Source organism: Megalops cyprinoides, chromosome 24, assembly GCF_013368585.1.
Source record: "Megalops cyprinoides isolate fMegCyp1 chromosome 24, fMegCyp1.pri, whole genome shotgun sequence".
Taxonomy (NCBI): domain Eukaryota; kingdom Metazoa; phylum Chordata; class Actinopteri; order Elopiformes; family Megalopidae; genus Megalops; species Megalops cyprinoides.
Genome location: NC_050606.1, coordinates 21,347,980 through 21,367,035, shown reverse-complemented (window position 1 = coordinate 21,367,035; position 19,056 = coordinate 21,347,980). Strand labels below are relative to the sequence as shown.

General features: G+C 45.1%; 2 protein-coding genes across 3 annotated transcripts in view; both read right to left on the bottom strand.

Moving 5' to 3' along the window:
* Positions 1 to 603: 603 nt before the first annotated feature.
* Positions 604 to 14,108, bottom strand: LOC118771419 (twisted gastrulation protein homolog 1-A-like). Its single transcript, XM_036519406.1, has 5 exons — positions 13,931 to 14,108; positions 12,669 to 12,824; positions 5,752 to 5,851; positions 1,793 to 2,056; positions 604 to 947 (listed from the first exon to the last, which is right to left on the bottom strand). Exons 2-5 carry the CDS (start codon positions 12,792 to 12,794, stop codon positions 766 to 768), a joined length of 672 nt encoding a protein of 223 aa, XP_036375299.1. The 5' UTR covers positions 12,795 to 12,824; positions 13,931 to 14,108; the 3' UTR covers positions 604 to 765.
* A 2,633-nt stretch (positions 14,109 to 16,741) lies between these two features.
* ankrd12 (ankyrin repeat domain 12) overlaps positions 16,742 to 19,056 on the bottom strand; it is a 45,413-nt gene continuing 43,098 nt past the window's right edge. For both annotated transcript variants that reach the window (XM_036518721.1, XM_036518722.1), the window contains 4 exons: positions 18,853 to 18,951; positions 18,587 to 18,730; positions 18,279 to 18,374; positions 16,742 to 17,424 (listed from right to left, as the gene is read on the bottom strand). In XM_036518721.1, coding sequence (XP_036374614.1) covers positions 17,239 to 17,424; positions 18,279 to 18,374; positions 18,587 to 18,730; positions 18,853 to 18,951 — 525 coding nt within the window. In that variant the 3' untranslated portion in view covers positions 16,742 to 17,238. The remainder of the gene's footprint in view (positions 17,425 to 18,278; positions 18,375 to 18,586; positions 18,731 to 18,852; positions 18,952 to 19,056) is intronic.

Genomic DNA, 19,056 nt, shown 5'->3' with positions numbered 1-19,056 from the left:
GCTGGCCAGCTTCCCCTGAGCGAGGAGGACACTCTCCCAGGGCCATGGCTGCTTTCACCGCCCTTTTCACCACTGTTGGGGGGCGTGGGGATGTGCTCACTCAGGGAGTCACGCGGGGGGAGGGGGCGGAGGGAGCGCGGGGCGAGGGCACCCACAGGGCTGCTTCCTCCAGTCGCAGCTGAAAACACAGATTCCTGTTTGGCTTACAGTCACCGTTTTACTGTGTAGGATTTGGCAGAGCTCGGTGCTGGCAAAATACAAACTTTAATGAGCGCCTCCATTTCAGCATGTTGGAAATTGCTCCAGGTGTGTGCGTGAGTAGAAAATACCTTCGGTATCGGTAAGTCAGTTTCTACTCATGCAGTATATAAAAGGACCATTTTGGATATGAAATACTCACTAAAAATGTAGTACCTTCTGTGCCACCAAAGACAGAGATAACTCCTCAAACAGTCACCAAAATCTTTTATTTGGCATAGCATAAATGAGCACTTCAAGGCTATGCAAGAGTAGAATTCTTGTGGAAAAAAATACACTATCCATATACATCTCTGGTTAGAAACCTATAAAAAAAATCTAAAATATACAGTAAAACATTAAAAAATAATACAAAAGGATTTGGCAAGGGCACATATTTTACACCGAAGTATTGAAGCACATTATGCATGTTGCTGCTGGTCCACAACCATTCCCGCCATTTCTGTCTTCCGCTACCCCCTTCACACCTGCAAACCCCGCCCCCTGCTCCACCCCTCCTCCCGCACCTCAGAAGAGGCAGTTCATGCACTTGACGGCTTTGCTGCCATAGTCCAGGCATTCAGGCCCAATGCACTCGCAGCAGGCGTTGTGGAACCAGCGGTACTTGGATCCGCCCATGGACTCGCAGTACAGCTTGCACTGACGGATAGACACGCAGTCGTCGAAGTACACCACTGTGCACAGGTGATCTGGGATGGGAGAACAGGGATCACAGGCCCGGGAAAAAGAAAATGCACTGTCAGGTAAACATCAACTTGAAACAAATAAACTCTTCACTTTGGAAAAAAACTGCTTAATTTCTGAACTCGTGCTAATGAGGTATGATTGCTGTCCCTGTGACATCAGCCGCACTGCTGGAAATGATCGTCACATGACCATAATCAGCCCAGTGTGTCCCTGTATCGGGGTGAGCATGTTTTGTTCTGGAACGAAAGCCCCCTTTTCAGAGATGGGTGCCTCTGGGTCAGGGGTTCGGGGGTAATCCACATCCAGATAGGTCAGGAACACAGATCACAGAGGAAGAGTAGAGCATGTCTCATTAGCAACTCTGGTTTTACACACAGCCAGAGGCTCTAATCAAGACAATCAGCTAAACTCCACTGATAATCAACCAGCACATTCTCAGATTAAAGGGTACATCCAGTGGTCAACAATTAATTTTTACATAACTTAACTCTAATAAATGAGCAATGTCCTATGATCTGAAATTAATTTTTACAATATCTATAAATAATTATACACATTCAGATGTCAAAAGCATAGATGGTATCATTTTGGAAGTTATAACATTGTAATGCTTACTGTAGTTACCAGTAATCAGTGAGATAATTGCTCACTACTGGAGGCATTTTGTAACTCTAAACCAAACATCAAAACTTGTTTAAGCAACATCTTTTTTCAAGATATCTGACAGCCAGGGGGCTCCATTGAGTGAATGTGTATGTAAATGTGTATATATCTCATGCTTGAAAGGAGATGGAAGATGCAATATGAATCTAGCCATAATATCATGAGTGTCTGTGACAGCGTGTACCTCGAGTGCTGTCGTAGCTGGCATGGATGCTGTTGCCGGGCAGCGACACGTTCTGGTGCTGGTCGTCCAGCGTCTCCAGGAAGGAGACAAGGTTCTCGTGGTGCGATAGCTCCTCGGCCACGGGGAAGGACACCACCATCATATTGATGGGGGCGTCGCCCTCGGTGAGTGCTCGGAACAGGGATGGGATTGGCCGATGCAGCTCCTCCACCGTGCTCTTGGAGGTGGCTGGGGTGTCACTATAGTTCTTGGGATTGCACATTCCTGCAGGGACATGCCCGTGAGGTCAGAGGTCAAGGCCACACACCCACATGATGGAGCAGACACCAACGTTATATTATGGACAAACTACATGTATCTGGCTTCATTTGTACATTAACGCACATATACACAAATACACAATATGGAAAAACTGCAATTAGTTCAAACACCTCTTAAGGAACTGTTATGTAACTCCAAGACAACACGGAATGCAATAACTGCATGAGGCACAGCATGATCATTAAATGATAAAGACAGCCATCGTCCTTAGAACTCTTAACAGTGAGACTGTATGCTTTTTTCGATTGGGTGGGGTGGGGGGAGGGGGGGCAAGATTCACTGGAAGCTTAATCTCAGGCACCTGCTTTAGATTCCAACTTAAGAACTCCTTTTAAGACCAAAAATACAAGACACAAACAAAAATGCGGTGGATTGATGTTGATTTGAATAAGCCAGATCGTTAAAAAGACAAAGGCGTCGTCTGGGAGAGTTCTCTCCCCGGCAGGCCTGTGGATGCAGAGAATACCGGCAGCTTCTCCTCTTCCTCCTCCTCCTCCTCCTCCTGGCTACCTCCACACCTCGCCGGATGCCGAACGCTGGACGCCGACGCCCAAGCCCGGCACAAAGGCGGCTGTTGTTCGGCAGGGAGGAACGGAACACGCTCTCTAATCCAAAACAGAACGCATGCCCTCCTCCAAATTTTACTGCAGCTGCAGCTGCAGCTGCCAAGAAATGGATTCACACCTGCTGAAGGCTTAAATCTGCTTTTAAAATGCTTTCACAGCCATCTTGAATTATGCTAAGAGAAGAGACCCTAGCCATGAAGAGATTAGGACACTGTGTTCTGCACGTATTTAATTGGATGTTCAATACACCAAATTTAGGCTCCAACTTAGCCCAACATTACCAACATCTGTCCCGAATAATCCTCTGAAGAGAGCCCCCCCCTCCACCCCCAGCCCCCTCCAGGGAGAGCATTCCTGTCTTCAGGTCCTTGCTGCTGTCTGCGATTGGCTGTTCACGGGCTGCGGAGGGGGGTGGGAGCAAGGGAGCATGGATCTGGGATGATTTGTTCCTCAGCATAACAGTATGACTTGTTTGACTGCTCCCACGCAGGCCGCGTGTCTGTAACTTCCAGTGTTGACAAGAAACCCCCTTAAAATGCTCTGTATTCCAAACAGGCCCCAACTATAAATCCACTCACCTCCACGGATGGAGGACACCTGCTTTTCCTCACAGGGAAAATACACTAGGATGTAACTAGGATGGAGAGAGAGCGAGAGAGAGAGAGAGAGAGAGAATATATGTATATATATCATCTTGGCTGCTGATTTCAGAGTGTGCTGAGAATGTAGAAGCGTAAGGAGAGGTGCAGCGTGAATGTGTTCTCATGTATTTGACATTGTACAAAACCCATCCCTCGTGCCTCAGGGCAGCAGGGGCCCGCATGTTTGGAGAGACAAGTGTCATCTGCTTTGTCAAATACTCTCAGAGTTGTCCCTTACTCTCTGCATAACACAGATGAACAGGGCGTCCTCTGTGGTTTCAGTGTGTGGCTCTGGAGAGGGGAGGATTAACAAGAACTATTTCTGAATATTTAAAGGAAAATTTTCCCTGTCATTCTGTTAGATTAAAGGAGAAACCTCCCTCTCTTGCCATTAGAATAAAGGAGGAATCTCCCTCTCTTCCTGTTAAATTAAAAGAGGAATCTCCCGCTTGTTTTGATAGATTAAAGAAGAAAAGTCCCTCTCATTCTGTTAAAGTACTCTCGTGGTGCAGGGTAAACCTCCCATCCTTCCCAATGGCTGCGCTTCCAGAAGGAACCTCCCAGCACTCTGGGCATCCCTTTGAGCAGCTGTCCCTATTCAACTCGGACTCACTGTCTGTCGGGGTCCTGACTCACAACTGGACCCCACCCCCTGCTACCGCAGTGCCCACAGCCGGTCCGCACGCTCCGGCTTCTGAATTCCACAGATTCCTCCAGCTGCAGCCTTCCAGTGCTGTACAATTAGGGGTCCGGTCCGCCAACGGGGGGATCAAATGAACAAGATCTGCTGTGGAAGGTGGCTGGCAATGTGGTTCCCATGTGCACCAACTGCTGATTCTAATACTCCTCAGATCAGGGAAGGTTTCCCTGTGGTCCTTAATTGAAAACGTGTGGGATGTGTTCAATTATATGGACCGTCACCTTCAAATGACGGAACCCCCTTTGTTTCGATTTAAGTGATTTTGAACTAATCCACAATAAAAAAAAAACATCATTCAAGCATTCAAAAAGACACGTCCTACATGGTACACTCCGGTTTTGACGAGCAGTTTGCACTGTATATCATTTAACTTCAACAGATTTTCAACATCATTAAACCCAGTGTGCATCTTTGCTATAGTGTCACAGACATGTCCTCTGCCGTACCAAAATATGATGGCGGATGAAACAAACGAAGTAACCAGATGAAGTAAAGATCTCCCTCCAGGCTTTGTGCAAAAGACCTGCTGATTCATCAGAACCTCCCTCCATTAATTAAACATCCAGTTCAATCAAATACAAGTCAAAGTCAAGTCAAATACAAATCAAACTCATTAAAATATCAGATCATGAAATAAGCAGGTTCTCAAAGATCTCATCACTTGTAAGGTAAATGGCAATGTATATCAGGAACGATATATCAATTCTCTTTGGCGTTTGAGATGTATCCCAGCAGGAGGGATACAGAATATTACATCCATACTCTAGATGGAACAGATGGTTCCTTCACCACACTAGGATAAGGTTCCTACGCTAACAAACGCTGTCTATGCAGTTGGCCTAGAGTAATCAAGCCTAGTTGGTGCATCCCGTGGCCAAGTGCATCACAGCTGCCTTTGAGTCACTTCAGTAATAAAATAAGTCATAATAAACAAAATATTCAGGAACTAATCTGACCACAGAAAGCAGCTATATTCAGCTGCTTGTCAGTGCAGGACCCCAATAAAAACTTAACACAAAATCTCCAAATCCACAGCAAGCTTTCACTCCTATTCCTCACCACTGCCAAAAACACACAAATATACTGTTCCAAAAGTCCAACATGGATAGGCTCTATACCTGTATACCAAGGTAGCTTAGTCTAAAGGGGTGCACACAGATCTGAAATCCTCAAAGCCAGCAGTTTTCCTAGCTATTGTAAAGAGAACGGATGTACCTGTGAACTACAATACAGAACACCACTTTATTCACTAAGATTGTACTCACACAATCTTAGTGTACACGCATTGACAGTTTTAAGGTATTAACTTGTCTGTCGTGTACAGTCTATGATTACTGACTCCTGATCCTGTTATCTTACTTGATGTTACCAAGCCCACTCAGCCAACCACCTGTTGGTTGCTGGTCTTACTATCACATACAACATCAGACTTTGCTGTTGTGGCATCTGAAATGTTTTCTCTTTATCTTTTTCCAATTTCTTCAATAAAACATAAAAATCAGAGTTAAATACTAAAGTACTAAATAAAATTACAACTATATGGTCTACAGGCCCACTAACTCATCCCCTTTGCATTATTTCCATTTATTTACACAATGCATGCGTAGAAGTTACAACCACGTGTGTGAATAATGAGCATAGCTCCAGTGCCATGCTTACAGTCCAGCCTGCAGGCAGTCGCCTAGCAGTGGTTGGTGGGCGGAGCCTTTGGTGATGGGCGGGGTTACTCACCCACACAGTCGCAGCACTCCTCCCATAGGCTGCCCAAGCACAGCATGCATTCCTTACAGCAGGAGCAGTTCCCATCCGACGGCCTGCACTGGCACAGCTCCTGCACAGCACACACATACACATACACGCACACACACACACATACACACACACACACACACGCGTCAGCGGGGACAGGCATGCAAAGTACGTCACCACCAGGACACAGACGTGCCATACCAATCACACATGTCAAAATCTCATACACATACACACATGAATCTAAGGTCTGTTCACCACTATGCAAAATCATAGCACAATATATGAAGATGGTGCATGTATTTCATACTTAAAGTGTTTGTTTAATATTCAATTTAACATTAATTTCTTATTGTAAACATCTCACATTCCAAGCCAAACTGGAAAAGGCATGCTATTGAAAGACATCACAATAGTAAGATGTGCACCAAAGGAACAGGAGAGAGAGAAATTGAATGACATCACAATAGAAAGTTAAGCACCTAGAGAGAAACAGAATGACATCATAATAAGATATGCATCAAAGGAGCAGTAGAGAGGGGACCTGAAAACAGTGAGATATGCACTAAAGGAACAGAGAGAGGCTGATGACGTCATAATAGAAAGCTAAGCACCAAAATCAAAGGAGAGAGAAACTGAATGACATAATGGAAAAATAAGCACCAAAATGAAAGGACACAGAGAAACTGAATGACTTCATAACAGAAAGACGGGCAGCAACATAACATGACAGAGAGGGGTTGGATGACATCATAATAAACAAACAAGCACACAAAAAACAGGAGAGAGGGGGCTGTTACATCATAATAGTAAGATATGTACCAAAAAGCAGAGGGAGGAGCTCAGGGAGTGAGCTCAGAGTTCCCTGAAACAGAGATTAGAGCAGAGAGAATATTCTCCAAATGTCAGAGAGGGGGGAGTGGGGAGAGATGGAGAGAGTGAAATGGGGGCAGCATGTGAGAGAGGGGATGAGAACAGGAAAAATGTGTAGAAGAAAGGGGTAAATGTAGGAAAATGAAAGAAGGAGAAAGGGCTGAAGAAGAGGAACAAAGCATAAGAAAAAAGGAGACAGACAGACACACAGACAGACAGAAAGAAAGAAGACTGAGTAAAAAACATTTTTATATGGATGCCATATCATGCACTAAACATCCCTACATATAATTTTACAAATTAGCCACCTAGTCAGCATGAGGAATTACTCCAAACCTAACATTTGTGTCCAAGCTGGAATCTGCAGATACAAAGAGTGATAAAACACATCTTCCATCCCTTATTGTAAAGTCCATTGGGATAAACATGCTTGAATTACATAATACTATTACAATGTACTACTACCACCACCAATGATAATAATACTATTTGTAATTCACTCAGATTGCTCTGGACACTTCATTCCGACAGCTTCAGGTTAAAAAGCACAGACTGTGTTCCAGCAGGAGTGGCCATTTTGCTGGGGGCCTGGGAGTGAGCATTGTGGCGGGCCTGGATCAGGCGGCTTCCAAAGCCCTCTCCCTGGCACCCCTCTCGACCCGGACCGACCACAACGGGCAGCGCATTCCACAGAGCCAAGATCACAGCTATTTCAGGAGCAGGGGAGGAAAACAAACACCACCTGGAGGATCATGTTTGGTCAGGTGAACACTGCATTTATGCTTGCTCCGCTCTCTCTCTCTCTCTCTCTCTCTCTTTCTCTTTCGCTCTCTCTCTTTCTCTCTCTCACTCCTCTCTTTCTCCCTCTCTCTCTGCCACTTTTGTTCCAACACAGAAACATCCCGTAATTCCCCATAAACAAAGCTGTCCACAGTGAGGTCTGACTCATAGCGTGTCACATCACAAACGCTGGTTTATGTTTTTCGACATCATGTCTCTGGGTAATGTGCTCAGAACATGCCTTTTGAAGTCAGGAAAAAACATTTTATACTCATATGGGTAGACTCAATGAAACATAAGGAAGAAGGTTCATAGCTCAACACTAAGGCCAAATGGAATCCTTACACAACAGGTATGTAATCTTTGGGTTTACATAAAGTAGTGATAAGCAGAAACAACCTAAACACTGTACAGTATATGACCTAATAAATTGGAGTAGTAAAACTTTGCCCAAAACTAAGCTGCAGGATGCATGCTGGGAGCTTCACACCCAAAAAGGATGTCTGTGTATTGAGAGTTTGTAGCTATTAAGCCAGTTCAGGACAGGAGGGGCCAATATGCCTGTAGGATTTGGATTGCCTCCAGTTTTGAATTCAAAGGCAAGCCACACTGAAAAGAAGCAAACTGCACTGCAGTAGCGAAAACAACAAATCATCTTTATTAGCTGTTTTGCAGACGTTTTAGTACTGCATTGCAGTTTCACATTAAGAATACATTTTGTCATCTTCAGGTTTCTTTCTACTTACCAAAGTATAAAAACCACAAGATTTTTGTTTTATTAGCTCTTATGTGTACAATACAGCCATCTGTTCATTAGTTAGCTTTTAAAAATCCAAAATGTGTTTACTTTCAATGAGGATTGCCTTCGAACAGAGAATGAGACATGAGTCATTTTGAATCCAGTCCCTTAACATTTTAAGAAACCTAAGAAAGGTTTAACCTACGTGAGCAACATTTACAAAAAGATTACACAAAAGATTTGCCAACAACAATTACAAAGTACATCCATGCATATTTATTGTGTAATATTGCTTTTACAAACACCTATTTGAATAACACTTAAAATCAAACATCTTGTTCTACCCTGTAGTACACTAATAGACTGTGTATCCAAGCATGAATACTTCAAGGGGAAGGCATACTTGCATGCTGGCAAATGTTTCCTTTTGCCTGTTTGTTGTTCAGGTCATCTCCTCTGAGTCTCCTGCATGACTCACCATTCTGGGTGAATTCAGTTTTGTGGTGAAAGTGTTTTCTTTTCGGGGCGGTGGGGGGTGGGGGGTGGGGGGGTGGGGGGTAACTGGAGGAGAGGGGGGTGCAGTGCCACAGTCAGTTAGGGGGGAGAAAGTACTCTCTGAGCTGGGCGGGTGCGGACACGTTCTTCCCTCGCCCTGCTGTAGTGTTTAAATCACCGACACACCCTGCCGAGCGCCGGGGGCCTCTGCAGCCAGCCGGCGGTCTTGAATGTGGATCCTGGAGATGGGAGCCCCCCCCCAGGGGTCCCGCTCCCCCACCAAACCCCTGGGCCCCCCCCCCCAACCCCTCCACACAGCCCCGCCCCCTTTCTCCGGGAGTTCGAAAAGAGAGGCGAATGGCGTGCCATGGATAACATCCATTAATCAGGCAGAAGGTTCACTCCCTCTCTGTCCAGGGTGAGAGAGCCGTTGCTTTCACCTCTGCTGTGCCTGAGCTAGCGTAGTTCCACTCTAAGTGTGGAGCGTGTCAGGCAGGGGCAGGTCTCTGCTAATGGGGAACAGCTGATGGGCCCGGCCGCTCCAAACGGCCAGAGACAAAGCCCAGCCTCACTCTGCAAGCCCGCAGCAGCCCACAGACAAACCAGCAACCACAGAGCAGAGGCCCCAATGCACGCTGGCAGGCCTATACTTATACTCAACCCAACCACAATGCGCTTTGTCCACAACACCGAGCAGCAAAGTGCTAGACGTCAGCACGCGCTGTTACACGTTGCTGTTATTCCCAGAGACCGCAAACCTCCTAATACTGTCCATTAGATGCAAAAGAGGAACTCCTGCTTGACAAATATTCATGTGAGTTACGGTCGAAAGACACTGTGGGTAGCAAAATGCGGGCCTTGGAATCACAGACCGAAGAAAATGTGATTGAATTGCAAAAGGTCCCGGAGCCCAAACAACACATAAACAAAGAACGTTCTGTTGACAGAGCACAGATAAGTACCAAAGGGCACTCACTATTCATGAACTTTTTTGGACGGGGGAGAAACAGCACTAGGAGGATGGTACGTTGTTTAGATTCCTTGGGGGGTTAGAGCATGTTTTTCCAATTTCTACAATAATGTGATATACCGAGGCATGCAGAGTCGTGAGTGCAAATAAAGTACAGTCACAGACAAACAGAGCCGCTGCAGACACACACACGCTCACGCACACACACGCACATGCACCACACACACACACACACACACACACACACACACACACACACACAGCTTGAGAGTGGCTCGTACATACAGTTCTGGGACCCCTTTCAACATTTTCCTCAGCTAACAGGAGGAATGTATCTGCATTCCACAAAGTCAAATTCAGCAACAACTCCTTCATTCCTCTTGCGAAATAAAAATGTTTGTCCCCCTCCTGCCCCCCACCATTCCCCAAAAAAGAAACGCTCCTGGCAGCAAACCAGTTTGTTACCTACACTGGCCGCATGCAGGGCATGCACCATAGGAGAACAGACAGGCCATGAGACACACAGGCTATGGTCAGTTGCTTTTTTTCCACCACTCAGTGGTGTGCCCAACTGAAGCAGCATAGGGTTTCTGCATGGAGAGACCATGTGAAAGCAACCATGTGACATCAAAGGGTTCACCTGACAACCGGCCTTTTCAGCCCCACACAGCCTGGATCTGTGAGAAGTTCTGGTGTGTGCGATTATTCCATCCTCAAAGTCAACATTCGTCAGACTATTTCTGTTTAAAAATATTGTTCCATTTCAGCCGAATACATTTACCTCGTGAAATGCTTTCCGAACTCAGACAAATTAAAAGTGCGGAATTCATGTGAGGTCATGTAACGGTGAGAGCTCAGGTGTTGTGGCACTATGAATGAACACCAAATTGCTACACATCAGAGGTGAACACTGAGACACTGAGCGAACCACTACCTCCCACACTCATACTGCTACTGACACCTATTAGTGGTTAATGTGGGAGACACACTCTCAACACACAGCACAAGTTGCCCTAAGACAAGAGAGGTAAGGAGAGGTCTGGGCACAAGGGAAAAAAAAAACCAGAGACGAATGATTGTGGTCAGGGGAAGATGGGCTTGTAACCAGAACATTATGGGTTCGGCTCCTGGGGAGGGCAATGCTGATGTACTCTTTGAGGAAGATACTTAACCTGAACAGCTCCAATAAAATGCCCAGCTGTACAAATAGACAGCTTAATACATCAAAACTAAGCAATGCAGCATGGCCCCAGACCGCCCGCTGAGCAAGTAAGTAACGTAATGTGATACTCAGAGCTAAGGAGGCTACGTAAACTATGGGCAGAGGTGTCTGCTTGGCCTGAGCCATGGCACTCAAGGTGCTCAGAAAGTTAGACTGAGGCCTCACTATCCCATGGGCCTTTGCGAATGAGTGCGGTGGGGGCTCCCTGGTGAAATACAGTCGGCCTTACAGGGAAAGGAGACGTGAGCTCAAACAATACTGAACAGTGGTCTGTGCAATGTTAAGGGCAATCCCTGGGGCAACAAACAAGGCCACGGGGCATGAGACGAAGAGCCCCCCCCCAAAAAAAAAAATTGAGGGTCCAGTTTGCGCTGGATCCCAGTGGCACTTGGTCACTAACGGGGGAAAATTCTCTGGGTTCATCAGGGAGAGCAGAGACAAACAGTCAGAAAAAGCACGTGTCACAATGGAAAAAGAATATCACCCTTATGAGGCATCAGATTTCTTTATGAGGTCACCAAGGTGAGGTCACCTGCAGCTTTGCAGTATTAATCTATTGCAAAATGATTAGATACAATTGCTCTCTCCACATGGTTTTGCCCCCATGGTCAGAGAGGATGATTTTCAATGTTGGATTACTACATTGATCAGCTAGGGTAGCTCTATCAAGGATACAACAGTACAGGCCCAGCATAGACATTCACCTTTGACATCAGGTCCATCTCCCAATGCTTCAACCATTATGCCACATACTACCCATACACAGCCATTGATGTTTGCCCTATTTTTATATACCTTATATTCAGCATGAAGCATCAACATTTGTCAAACCATTTCTGTTTAAAAATATTGTTCCATTGCACCTGAATACATTTACCTATGTGAAATGCTGTCTGTACTCGAACCATAAAAGTGCGGAATTCATGTGAGGTTATACAACAGTGAAAACTCAGGTGAACACACTATGAACACTGAACTAACATGCAACATCAACACCTTATATCAAGCATCAAGAAACATTAAGATTGATATTCAATCTATTGAGAGTGCAGCAAGTGTCTGTGTAAATATTCCGACTGGATGAATTCAAACACTGCTTTAGCCCAGTGTAAATACTACATGGAATTGACCAAAACCAGATCCCAATGGTGGATTTTTTTAAAGTCAAGCAAGCATGTGATCAGTCAATGTCACAGTCTTGGAATCTGTTTCATGTGTTTGAACCCACGCACCCTCACCATCCATTACCATTACATCTGCTCTCAGACCACAACCTCAAAAGCCTTGGTTTACATGACGGGGTGAAAGAGAAGTCATTTCACTCTGCATGAGGATGCTTGCCTGGCCTCAGACAACCTAACCGTACATGCTCCATGAAAATGCATGTGATGCAGCCAATAACATCACTTTGCCTGCAGGCAGGAAATAGTCACACAGAGAAAGCATGACATAACTATCAATCCCAATGTGATTTCAAACAGGACACACATGATAATGTGTTCTGTTCTTAATGGGGGAGGGGAGGAGGTGGAATGCACCATTCATAAACTGGGAACACATCAAGCAGTGTGGTTTAGCTTCATTAAACACCATGACCCAGAGAGGGAGTTCACAACCGCCAATAAAACTCTATGCACTGTGCACATTGACATTAATATCTTCCTTGTGTTTTGCGAAAATGTGGTTTAGGGTCTACAATTCAAGTAAAATTATTTGACATGGAAGCAATGTGGGTAAGCCAACAAAGGGAGGTAAGGCAGTTGAGAAGAATGACGGGGGGGGGGGGGGGGGGGGGGGGGGGACAGGGCGGCCGTTTCTACCTGAATGAGACACTTGCTGACGTCACTGGCGCAGAGCGCTTTATTGCACGCAGCGGTCAGCGACAATCCCGACACGAGGAAGAGGAGCGCGGCTGACGCTGGAATAACCGCGTGTCGAAGCCTCATTCCGCCTGCTCCTTACAAATCGCCGACAACCTAGACAACAGGGGACAGCAATAAAAAAAATATATACTGTCATGGGTCGGTCAATTCTGTAGACGCACCGGACAAATATACGCGGTCATAGGTCATGGAGGTAGCAGAGACTATTATAGGGGTACTGACACCTCAAAACTAAGGGTCATATTTTAATCAGAGGACATTTTTAAAGTCAAATACCTTCAACATTGTTATTTATTAAGACGCTTTTCAAGTCTATCATTGAGCTTTACCGCCCACATCTATAAGATTCAAATAAGTAGCCTTTATCTCCCCCCATGTAATTTCATAGATCAGCGTTATCTTCCAAGATTTTTAACGAGGTAAACCTCTGTGATATATAAGCTGTATGCTATAGCTATGTGTGTGTGTCAGACAGACAATAAGTGAAGACAAAGTACTAAGCGAAGTAAATAATTCTCCCACGACAGAAACACCATTCCCTAAAAGAGGTGCATTAGACTACATACTTGGTTTTTCCAAGACCACCTTAATGTGTATGCATATACTGAAGTAATGAGATACCTTTCTGCACTGACTAATTTCCGTGTTTACTGTTTCCAATACGAACTTATACCTGTCGACATCTGCATCAGCAAATGTCCGCAAACATCTCCCAACGTACACATGTATCCGCACGTTGCACATCTAGGCAGCCAAGTGCACTCCACTGCATTTATGTCGTGTATCACAGATATTAAGTTATAAAACGACAGCTGAGCACTAACAACTGCCCTCACAGCAGAATCAACTGTCTTAATATTTTTCCAGCTATGTTACGTGCACAAATCTAACTACAGTAACCAGCACCTCGCCTATGTAAACTCCGGGTGTAGCTGTACTTTCTGGATCGTTTAACCAGACAAAACACGGCGAAAAGAAAAAAAAAACATGTCAACGTGAAACTGTTGATCCCTTCCTTACATCCCGTCACGCTTTTCTCCTTCCCCTCAACATGTTACGAACAGCACATGAGGGAAAAAAGTGATTACCATCACCTTTCTGCAACACGCTCATAAAGAGTAATTAACTTCAACTCAAACACACAAACACGCACAGCGAAGAACGTGGGTTTATAAATTGTTGTACTCAGATAAACTTACCTTGACAGTGGATCGTTTATTATCTCTCGGATTAATATAGGCTACGTCCTTCGTCACCCTTTTGTTCCTCCCAGCTTCTCAGGATGGAATCATACCGATGTTCCGTCCCGATGGCGTGAGTTTCTCGCCAGCACAAAGCGAGAGTGAGGCACTCCGGCGCCTTAAAGACACACAAACCATTTTCAACTGCGAGAGCACCGGGGTGCAGCCAGCGGGTCCAGGTGGGAACTCGCTGTTTTTAGCCTTTCGACAACAGGGGGAGGGGATTAACGAACACTGTCTCGACCTAAGACACAACAAACAATATGGTAGGGATTTGCCGAGCCAAATTATTGCCGATTGCTCTGGTTGTGTTATTGCCCTGCCCTGATTGCCTGACTAGTGTTGTTGGTTGGATTGTATATGTAGGCTACAACTTTGATCATGACTGACAAAACTGGCTATAGACGCATGGATGGCTCATGAGAAACGTAACCTTACAGGTAGGGGCATTCAAATGAGTGACTTTCAAAGGTGCTCTCTTTGATGTAGTTGGAGTAATGAAAGTTCAAAAAGTACCACCAACTGCTTCGGATTTTTACTTTTGTCATGCTACGAAGGCGGCTGCAGCGACGCGACGCCCTGTTAAAGATCCTTTGTGGTTTGAGGTTTAATCCGATTTATGGTAATTCGAAGCCTTGAGCGTTAGTGAGGTGCGAAAAGTAGCGATCCAAAGAGCCATTGAAGACCATCATACATTTCCTACCATTAGAGTCAAATCCACACGTTTGTATCCTAATGAGCGTATTCTGCGTGGACGACAGTTAAAAACAGCAGATGAGAAATGAGGGAAAGGCAGTAGAACGTTCCAGAACATTCGCTGTTGGAAACGGGAATATACGATGCCGGCTGTGGATACGCACATATGTACGAAAAAATGTTATTCATAAATAATGTCTGTAACAACAACAAAAACGATGAGTCAAACTGAAGTGAATAAATAGGGTTATTACTAGGAAAATATCTTGGGAGGGAGCAGTTGGCTCAGATGGCCTATCTACTTGAGTCTTTTAGTTTCAGGCAGAAAACGCCTAAGGTGTTCCTAACTGGCAAAAGCAATTTAGTTAATTGAGGGGTCTACGCAAGGCTGTCACGGAAGTGACAATACCCGTACGCGCATCCTACGTGATGCTGATTTATCTTTATTTAAGAGTGAAACTTCAGACTAGCAAGGCCATTTAACTGGTGAAGCTGATTCTTGCCTCGGCATTCCAAAACAATTAATCCATCTAATAGTATTTATGGGGGTGTGTTGCCATCTACTGGATGGGGAAAAAAAATAATTCTTTTGAAGATCTGTTGTGATCTTGATGGTTAGATTGTTGAAAATATTGTTTTGTTTGTTGAAACTTATAACTGTATCAACTATGCTGCTACCCTACCAACAGTCACAGGACAGCTCATCTTAGTCACAGCCATTTTCCTGCACTGAGTGATTTATAATACTGGAACACTGCAGCGGCCAGCAGAGCCCCAAAACACGAATTAGGGAAAGGCCAAAACAACCCTTTTCACAAAGTGGATCTTACTAATGCTGTAAAGGAGGAGTGGAGCACAATACCACCCATTGTCTACGAGAAATTTTTGGACAGTTTTCCATAATGCATTGAAACAGTGGCCAAAGGCAGGCTGACATGCTATTAAGTCGGAAGGAATGAAGACATGTTTTATTCCTAACTACTCATGCTCCATGACATTTGGTAGGATAGTGTATATTACACCATTAGAGAAACAATACCTCAAATAAATAAATTTCCATGGGAGAACACACTGCCTTGAAATGCCATGTCATGTTTCATCAACACCGCCTGAGGTTACAAACATGGAGGACACACAAGTAAATGTCAGACTTTCATTCAGAATCAATGAGTGATCAATACTACTGTATGCTATTGTCAAACATGTGCATGTCATTTGAGATGTACAATGTAAGAAAACTGAAATGCTTCCTAGTATTCTTTCACAGAAAAAAAACAAGCATAGGAAAACAGAATGGGCCAGTATCTTCTGGATTTCACAACCAATAAAATTTATTCAATTATATATTACACATATGTACATGTCATGTAACAAGTAAATATTAAAATAGACAATATTTTTAGAACCATAGTTCAAAGGCATTATGTTGCAAAAATAGGTTTTGTGGTGATTTCACGGTGAATTGTAAAAGTAACGGATTTCTCCGTTGAGAAGCAACACTGACCTTCGCTTTTTTTTTTTTTTTTTTTATGTACGCGAGGAGCCACGAACGCCGAGATGCGGCTGCGTCACAGTGCCGCGCCAGACAGCAGACCGACAGCGGAGAAGCAGAGACGATTCGGTAAAAAAAAAACCTCACAAGATCCACGGTACAGCTTTTTTCTCCGAAGAGAAGCGGGAGCTTGGAACGCATGCACTGCATTAAAGATCACGAGTCAAAAACACCTGCGTTAGCGGGACACGAAGGGGGAGGAACGAAAGAGAACGAAAAAAACAAGAACAACAAAATCCAAACACATGCTTAAGAATTAGCCAACGACAAGAACGACATAGAGGACGCTCAATATATTAAAAAAACCAAACAAAAACTCGACTTTGGTCCATTTAAAACATTAGACGAAACGAGTTTACAATCAAAATATCCATTTCTTTTCATTTCTTTTTTCTTTTTTTTTTTTTTTTTACATGTTAAAAACAAGTAATTACATGGCTATTTACAAAATGCACAATCTGCACGTATAAAATAAGTTAAAAAAAAAAAGAAGAGCACAATCTGTACATATATGAACACTTCCACTTAGAAACACGCTGAGGGGAAAGCTGGTCTCATCTCTGGCGGTGTTCAGTGGGAGGTGGAGCAGTGGTAGGGGTGTCTCTGAGGCCGTGTCCCCCCCCTGGCATCTGTGTGTTCCTCTGGGGGGCCACCACACCCCGGGCCCTGCACCCTGTGGTAAGTGCTGCTACTGTGTAAGTGCCTGTTTCCCCCTCTGCCCGCACCCATCTGGCCACGTGTCCTCCCACCATTTTAGGGTAGCCAAAGTGCTCCCACAGGGGTAGTGGTAGCGATTGGTCTGTAGCCATGGGTGCGTTTTTTTTTCATCCGCAGGAAGGGTCAACGTCTCCCGGGCTTTCTGCAGAAGCTCTGGGGGCGGAGAGCCACCCAGCCATTGGCTGAGCACTTTCCGTGGGGTTTTTAAGTGCTTTTTTTGCGTTTCGCACATGACGCCCCCTTGTGAGGCGCCTAACCGCAAATGGGGTGAGGTGGAGTCTGCCCCTTCCCAAGCAGCGCCTCATATCGGGGTGAGGTCGAAGTCATCGTTGACGTCGACTAGCGGGATGTAGAATTCGGGGATCTCAAAAATGCTTGTGGATTTGTAGGTGGCAGGGTCAAGCTCTTGCAGCTTCAGCTGCCACTCCAGCCTCTGCACTGCATTTAGGGCTGCTGCCTCATGCTGCTGCCGCATCAGGAGACATGTCTGCAGAGAGAGAGAGGGGGGGGGGGGGGGGGGGTGGAGGGAAAGAGAGGGAGACAAGGTGAGAGAGAGGTTGGAGAAGGAAGGAGCAAGATAGAGAGGGAGAGAGGGGAAGGAGAGGGAAGGAGAGAGGGGGAGAGAAGAGACAAAGGGAGTGAGTGATGAGAAGTACTCGTTTGCAGAGAACTTATCAGCCTTTCCTGAAACAGTCAGGTTCTGGGAATTCAAATATTACCTACTGCACTGAGAACAGTATGAGGCCGCCTGACACCATCACTGACAGCGCCACTAGACTATCGCCATTTAGAGGTTCCTAAACATCACATGACTCGAACCTTTGGACAAACCCTTACAGACTGCACCCGAGTCACTAACAGTGGAAGTGTTTTTTCACTTTTCCACACATTGCGGGGCTGCTTTTCGTGATTACTGTCACAGCTGGAATGTGAAACACCTGTTGATGTAATCACAGTTTGCAGTGTAATTGCTGTTTTCTGAGAGGTGTTGCGGATGAGGGCTGTGGACTCCACACGTCCACACTCGAATAAAAGCAGTTAACTCTTAGGTTCACTGAGCAGGTGATTGTTTCAAAAATACAAGCCTGCCCACAAACACTGAAAGGTGGAATTTGAGCTGTCACGGCAGTGAAATCTGTCATTTGCTGTATGAAGCCCTACCAGGCGTGGAGACTGACAATCACTTAATTTCCAGTTGAATTCATGTTACTGAGAAGAGGGCTTAACTGATGCTGAATTTTATTTCTGTGGCCCAAAAATTACCCCACCAAAACAGCCTTAGGGCTCCTGTTATTCCCGGGGTTCTTGGCTTTAGAAATCCCAAGAGAAAAAGCTGCATACCTTTAATTTGTCAAACTTGTCATCAACATCCTGTAACCAAGACATGAACTGTCTGGCGTTGAACCTGTCCCGCACGGATGTTTTTCCATCTTCTCCCTGAAAAACAATAAAATAAAACACATTAAAAGAGACTGGGATTAAAATAAAGCCAAGATATGCATTAGTCATGGAGTGTTTATGGCAGTATTCTCAGATTCTCAGATAAGAATTCTAAAACAACCCCAATGGCTGAGTTTTGTGTAAACCTACACGCACCCGCACACACCCAAGTGAATTAGGCTGTCATGTGACTGTTCAGTGCTCCTTACCTGCGCATCCTGGGGCATGTTGTACACTTCTGCGTCCAGCAGTACGGTGCAGGCGCTGAAAGGAAGCGTCTGATTGGCTAGTGTTCTCGCCGCACGGTAATGGACACGCAAGACTTCCTGCTCGTTGGACACGATCAGCTTTTCCTGGGGGGAAAAATATTGGCGACAGCATTGGAAATGAGACAGGCATGTGCTGATAAGGATTTAAGTCTTAAAAGCATGAAGGACTGATTTCTAAAAAAGCTATTAAAAAGCACTCTGCATACCCGCTCAATACTGTGCTGCAGTCTCAGCTTCATGCGCACAACCTCCTGCTGTTTAAACATCTCCTTCAGAGGGTCAGGCAAGGAGGGCGGTGGAGTTATCTGAAATTCAGGACCAAAGGAGGCAAGAACAGATTTGAGCCCGACATCTTTTGCATCTAACCACATTCTGTCAAGACCAGCTAGAGTAACATGCTTATTTTTCTG